The 6938-nt window shown below is 46.9% G+C and overlaps 1 protein-coding gene across 1 annotated transcript; it reads right to left on the reverse strand.

Moving 5' to 3' along the window:
• Positions 1-951: 951 nt before the first annotated feature.
• On the reverse strand, positions 952-2906 carry LOC133896683 (cytokinin riboside 5'-monophosphate phosphoribohydrolase LOG3-like). Its single transcript, XM_062337277.1, has 6 exons — positions 2652-2906; positions 2458-2555; positions 2259-2389; positions 2094-2164; positions 1778-1921; positions 952-1258 (listed from the first exon to the last, which is right to left on the reverse strand). Exons 1-6 carry the CDS (start codon positions 2784-2786, stop codon positions 1154-1156), a joined length of 684 nt encoding a protein of 227 aa, XP_062193261.1. The 5' UTR covers positions 2787-2906; the 3' UTR covers positions 952-1153.
• Positions 2907-6938: the final 4032 nt, after the last annotated feature.

The raw sequence follows: 6938 nt of genomic DNA on the forward strand, positions 1-6938 counted from the left end.
GTACGTACGGGAGGGGCCGGGGCCTCTGTACACGCATATTTACCTGTTACAACACGTGTTGCATTCACATATTCCTCTGGTACGTGTATGCGCTAGCTGTACAAAGTAGTGCTGCGTGCTACGGTACGAGCTTAGTTGAACGTAGATGCAGGACAAGAAAATTTGAGACCATGACGAAGGGAGATAAATAGGAGTACTACTCTCGCTACTGTAGAAAGGCATAGCAATATCAGTTAAAAATACTATCAGTATCGGTTTTTAAATCATATTAATTATTCGGTACTAAAAATTATTTTCATTATCGGTTGGTGGCTCTAACCAGTATTGAAAAGGTTCCAGGAGAAAAAAAAATAAACAAAACGGTTCTCACGAGCTAGCTCTGCCGCTACTATCGTCGTGGTGCTCCCGCTGCCACCGCATGCTCAAGGCCAATCCCCCGAGACATGCCCTGCACCATGGACACACCACTGGCACCTTCACCTTAGCCGACGACGCCTACGACCAAGGTAGAGAACACCATTGCTAGCCTCGTCATCGCCCCATCCAAGCCACGGACTGAGTATGCAAACGGTAATCGAAGAGATAAGCCACGGACGAACACAGATAGAGCTATAACGTGATTAAAAAGATGTTTCAGATCCAAACATATCTGTACCGGTTGTAACTTAAACCGACACTAATAGTTCTTATCAATAGCACTTCTTAACGTCTCAGGCTCTCAGCTATTGTTCGTGTGTGATAGTTTAATAACGAGATTGATATATTTTCAATCACAATTTTTACACAACCAACACTAACAGAGTGCTACTTATGATATATTCTGTAATAGTGTCTGGTTAACTGCGTGCAGCTCGTGGTTAAATACATTACCAGATTACCACTATACCAAAATAGGTACACCTGAGCCCAACACATCATAAACTACAAGCTGCTACTAGTGACAACACTTCATCAGGGTAAAATAGCTAATACGATTACGTGGAGCACAAATGGATATATAATAATAATACATGGTCGCTGGTTCAGTCAGGACAAGCTTTATGGTAAGGGAGCAAAACGCACGGACACGAAGCATTGCCAAAAAAACAAATCCTCCTCCCGTGCGTTGCTATCTAGATAGGGTGATGATCATGCTACTGTGTAGATGGATCGATCAGCGAGCAATCTCGGCCTGGAGCGAGGCGTTGTAGCCGACCTGCTCGATCTCCCAACGCAGCTTCGGCGTCGCAGGGTCCTCGTCCTGCACCGCCGAGTACTCCTGCATGCACGGACAGATCCATCGATCAGACACACGATTTCAACTGGACAATCAGAACAAGCCACCAAGCTCTAACCACCGCTGTACTTGCCATGCTTAATTTGCTGCAAGCGTCAAACCTGTGAGCTATGACGACTAAATAACCAGTAATTAAAACCCGGTCCTAAGCAAGCGATCGACGAGACTATTTCAGTTCAACTTTAGGAGTCATCGATCTGTACTTTGTTGGGAGCTTGGAAGGAATCGATGCCGTTGTGCACGGGAAAGGCAAGAGCAGTCCAGCGACTAAGCGAGTGTGGCAAAAGGGGGGAGTGCGTGTACATGGCTGGTGGGGCGGCAGGTCGGCCGCGGGCAGGAACAGGCGCACCCACCACCACCACCACGGGCTCTCCACGCGCGCGTACGAGTGGAACGGGAACGCGGCGGCCGGCAGATCGAGTGGACAGCCGGAGAGTGCATGCATGAGCCACGCACGGGACGCGAGCACGAATGCATTGCATGATGGACGATGGTGTTTACCTCGAGCTTCTGGACAAGGTCCCTGGCGTCGGGGGCGCTGACGAAGATGTGGCGCTGGGCGGGCTTGATGAACCCGTCGTCCACCGCCTTGTCGATGAACGCCAGCAGGAAGTTGTAGTACCCGTCCACGTTCAGCAGACCCACCTGCAGTAGAACTAGTTACTTATCTGTGGCTCACACTTGACGTGCAGAGGCATGCACTATACACATACAGTCGACCACGACCAGGGGTATGTACATGCACGTGTATAGAATAGATAAGATTCAATGTGTGGGCTTGGTGAAGGCGGCAGTACGTGCAGTGCACACTACTCACCGGTTTGCTGTGGATGCCAAGTTGAGCCCACGCGATCACCTCCAGGAGTTCGTCCAGCGTCCCGTACCCACCTGCAAGAAGCCACTCGAATGTAAATGCAATCGCAGCGATGATGCCGAGTGGCCTTACGTATGGAACAGGTGGGTAGCTGACGATGATGCTTACCGGGGAGCGCGATGAAGGCGTCGGAGTTGCGCGCCATCTCGGCCTTGCGCTGGTGCATGCCCGCCACGGCCCGCACCTCGCCCACCGTCTCGCCGGTGATCTCCTTGCCCATCAGAGTGGTAGGTATGACGCTGCAGCAGGAAAAGAAAATTAGCAAGTGGATGGAACCATGCATGGGGCGAGACGTGAATCTGAGTACCCAATGACATGGCCGCCGCCCTTGTGCACGGCCTCGGAGACCTCCCCCATGAGCCCCAGGCTGCCCCCTCCGTACACCAAATCCACCTTCCTCGCCACCTGTAAACGTTCGTTCATACACAGCATGAACGCGTCCTTCTACGTGCAGGTGCAACAAGCACTTGTCAATTGTATGAGTAGGACCGGCATGCTTACCAGCTCCTTGCCGAGCTCGACGGCGGCGTCCCGGTAGCTGCTCCGCTTGCCCGAGCTGCTCCCACAGAACACGCACACCCGCCTGAACCTCGACCGCTCCTCCACTCCGCCGCCGTTCTTGGTCTCCCCTTCCATCTCTTCCCTACCGCCTCTCTGTTTCTCACCCGGCCGGCCTTGCAGTCGAAGCTACTGTGCCGTGGGCCGTGGCGTGCTCTTTCTTTCTGCTTGCCTCGCCTCTACGAGCGCGCTGTCCGATGGGAAAGAAACTGGTGGTGCGGTGTGTGGTGGGCGCTGGATATAAAAGGCGCGCTTCTGGGGTAGGGGAGGGGCCCGCGCGAACAGGAGTTCAGAGATCTTGATGAATCTACGCAGTTTCAGAAACCAGAATCGATTGCTGCTACGACCAACACACGGCTACGGCTAAGCAATTGATTAGTGGCCATGTGCTCGGAGTAATCTCGTCTTGTCCGTCGGTGGAGGGGATCACCTTTCCCCGGTCAAAATATGGATTAAATTCCATAAGCCTGTCTCCCCGTGTTCGTAGATCTGCGTGCGTCATGCGAATATGTGGTGGTCGAAGATCTCCGATCTCACAAGAAAATGGGGATCAGTTGCTCTGCAGACAAACTTGGTGATTCCTCTCGCTCTGAAAACAAAGAGACCTGAAAATTGATTCTGAATTTTGTTTGTTTCATTTCCAGGTTAGAACTGAAAATTCAGACCAATATATACATAGTCAGTCCTCTAAATTTCAGAAGGCTGATTTCAGAGGATGACTCTTCAACCGACGGCAATTTCAGAGGATGCGATCGCTGGTGTCAGGGTTATCGGTGTACTTCCCGAACTTAGAGAGGCGTCTAAGAAAACAGGCTAGCTCGACGATAGTAGCAGATATAGGAGCAGGGCAACGAAACAACGGAGGCACCACTAGCCGTGGGCGGTGGAGGATCGCCGGATGGGTAAGTGTCGAGGCGGGGGAGGGCAAGTCGATGGTATTAGCGGAGCTGGGTTAGCACGGAGGGGTCCCCGTCGCCGGGGACGGAAAGAGACAGGCGGGGGGGGGGGGGGGAGGAGCGTGTCACGGAGAGAGAGAATGAAGGCAGAGGATTGGCATGAGGAACGCGAGAAAGATGTAGCGCAATATCCCGATGGAAGGAGAAAGAAATGAGATGAGCCATTGGATGAAAATTGGATGGCTCAACTAATCGACTGAAAAAAATGCTATTATCAGGTGACTGGAAAATAGCATCGGCCGCACATAGTTGATAATATCAGACACAGCTCTTCAAGTCCAAGCATCCCATCAGGTTTAGATATGCCAAAGCAATTTTGTGTACGAATCTGGACTGGATCAGATCAAATTCCTGGCCTTGATAGTACCAGTACGGATGTTAGCAAACTAAACCACGGTGTCTACGTCCCAGCCTAACTCATCAAACTGTCTTGCTTAACTGACTGGCTTCCAGGGTTGCGGTTATTTGGTAGTGTCTCCAATACGTTTGGTAGTTAGTTTAATGGGATGAGTTAAGATTTTAAAAATTACATTTCGATTGGAGTTAGTGTTTTTTTGTTGGGCTATTTAGTTAAGTTGAAATAATATGGTTTTTGACAGGTCAAAAATTCACTCTTCTATACAGGTTCTTTTCAGGGCACATACTGGATTTGTTTTTGATCTTTACTATAAAAGATGGAGGATCGGCCTCTTATAAAAGACGCATGTCGAAAAATGGAAACAACAACGATGAAAATTTATGTTTGATATGGTTGGTTGTTTAGTAATAAACTTTCTGCTTGACTTTGTTCGGATTTTTTTAGTTCACTCTTGTCTTTGCATAATCTATCTGAAATACTGGATGTTTTGTTAAACCTTGTAATAATGAAGAAATACGTGCATAACTATATGCAGACATCGGAATAAGTCTTATTCCTTTATAAAAAAAAGGGTTGCGGTTGCAGTTGCAGTCACTGGGTAAACTTGTGCATCAGACTGTAACCAACTGCCATAACGCATGGACCAAACATTTTTACCCTCGCCTGATTCTGAAAGAAGCAGGGGAAGAAAGGATAAAAACTCACCCAGATACAGATGGCCTTGGAAACTGCAATCGCTACACATTTCCGTTGGTCTCTTGCCCGGCCTGATCCCTCACTTTCTTCCTGCGCTGCTGAATCCACATACTGCTGCTACTACCAGTCTACCATAGGAGAATCAATTGCTCCTCCTCCTGCTCATATGCGATCACAGATTCACACAGCTGCCGTTGCATTGCACGCTACTCCACTCTGCTGTTAATTCACTGCTCAAGTACTACCCCTACAAGGCTAATCCCATATGGTATGGCCATATAGGAGCTAGTTGGAGTTGTACTCTGTTAGTTTCAGGAAGCACTGCTCATGTACTGGTAGAGCTAGCTTAACTGTGTAGCCATGCACCAGGGCTAATCAAGAGTTTCAGGAAATGAGCAAGTGAAAGTTACCCTCTACTGCTACTATTACATTCGTTCTCTTTTATTTATCGTTTAGGATATCGATACGGTCTTCAACAAGTACGTTTGATTATTATTTTTGGCAACTACCTCTTAGTAAAGTTGATAAAAATTAGATGATGTTTAAGTATTTTTCATAATAAATTTATTATTATTAATGATCAAACTTTCTAAAGTTTAATAAGGAATATTTGACAACGTGCAGTTACTTGCTTGAGCTAGCTGGGGTCTCCAACTCTGCAATCTCTAGTACTACTGCTGCTAGCTTGTACAGAGAGAGGGAGAGAGAAGATTTGGGTGCCGATCCCATCTTCTCTGCTTCCACCTTTTCCTTTCTTCTAGCCATCAGATTCCAGCTGCCAGCGATTTTTTTCACTAGTGTACTGTACTATCTGTCCAGGGAATTAACACAAGTATTATGGCCCCTTGATCAACGCGACGCCAAAAGCTAGCATGCACATCCATTCAATTTCGCTGCAGCTAGCTGCCTGCGCGCAGCTGCACTGAGCTAGCAGAATACTGGCAGATTGAGATCAGCTAGCTCCAGCAAGCATCCGTCCTTCACGCACAGATCGAATTCGACCAGACCTTAGCAGCTCGACGATCAGTCCATCTGATCCAGTGCAGAGTGAATTGCGTTGGATTATCAATTCGCCTTCAGCTCGAGTGGTAATAAGCAGTCATTTAAATCTCATTAATCAGTTCATGGTGGCCTTTTTCTATCCGATGAAAGGTACTAGTAATAACTGACACTAAAGCCATCTTGAGCCGGTCGGTTGCATCGCCAATGCAGAGAGCAATTGCTCTTGCTTGTACGCCTAGTACATCTTACAATCGTACCTTAACAACCGAAAGCTAGCGGTAACTCGTCGAATTTTACCGTCTCAAACTCGATCGATCGTCGCCGTTTCCCAATGTGAGGAATATCACATCGGCAAGTCAGGATCGATCATCCATCCATCGAAGGAAGTGGTAGTAAATTCATGCATGCCTTTGTGATGATTATTCCTACGCACTCCTAGCTAAGTAACGTAGGAAAAGATGTGACGGTGAAGTGCCATGCATACAACTTAGCTGCGTGCAGTGGCAGTCTTTGCTTGCTCATCCAATGGCAGCGTTTGATCCGTGTAGCGCTGCAGACATTGATCCATCCACGAGTAACTTCTCTGTAAGTAAGCTACTACTACTGCACCAGCTAGTTCCAAACTCACCCTTTTTTAAAACAAAAGAAAAGAAAAGAAAAAACAAACTAGTTTCAAAGCTGAAATAGTCTCCAACAGGCTCAACACTATTCGATCTGGTATATGGGAGGGACGTTGAATATTTAATTCCTAACGCGGTTTACAGTTAGATCATTTTCAATTATATTTCCTTCATTTCTTTTTCTCTAATTTTTTTTATTTCTATTCTTTTTATTTTCTATCATTTCCAACAGTTTCTCTTCGAACGGATTCGTAAAAGAAAAGTAGAGAGATTATCCCGTTCTGAAGGAAATATCCTTGAGAATCCCGTTCCGGAGAGAATGACTTTGATAATCTCTTTGTGATATGAACCATAAAGAAAAACTGTTGAAATACTGAAAAGAAAAAAATCCTTTCGTGGAAAGATTCTGAATCCTAACATGAATTGGTTGGAGATGATGTTATGATCTATACATGAACGCTCCAATTGCAGGCATGCAGTTCGCATCATATTGGACATTCTAGTTCTTATTGATTATTTGAGAGCACAAGGATGTTTTGCCATGCAAGAATTATATACGTTCTTGTTTTTTTCCGCATTTGAGGGAAAGTCTTCTTCA

Source organism: Phragmites australis, chromosome 17 (genome assembly GCF_958298935.1).
Source record: "Phragmites australis chromosome 17, lpPhrAust1.1, whole genome shotgun sequence".
In the NCBI taxonomy this organism is placed as follows: domain Eukaryota; kingdom Viridiplantae; phylum Streptophyta; class Magnoliopsida; order Poales; family Poaceae; genus Phragmites; species Phragmites australis.

Bases quoted from the DNA above. Each gene is read 5' to 3' on its own strand.
- LOC133896683 (XM_062337277.1), bottom strand. From the start codon at position 2,786: ATGGAAGGGGAGACCAAGAACGGCGGCGGAGTGGAGGAGCGGTCGAGG. The intron at 2,390-2,457 runs GTACTCAGATTC...TTCCTGCTGCAG, and splicing joins GGCGGCGGCCATGTCATTGG to CGTCATACCTACCACTCTGA. The intron at 2,165-2,258 runs GTAAGCATCATC...GGCTTCTTGCAG, and splicing joins CGCCTTCATCGCGCTCCCCG to GTGGGTACGGGACGCTGGAC.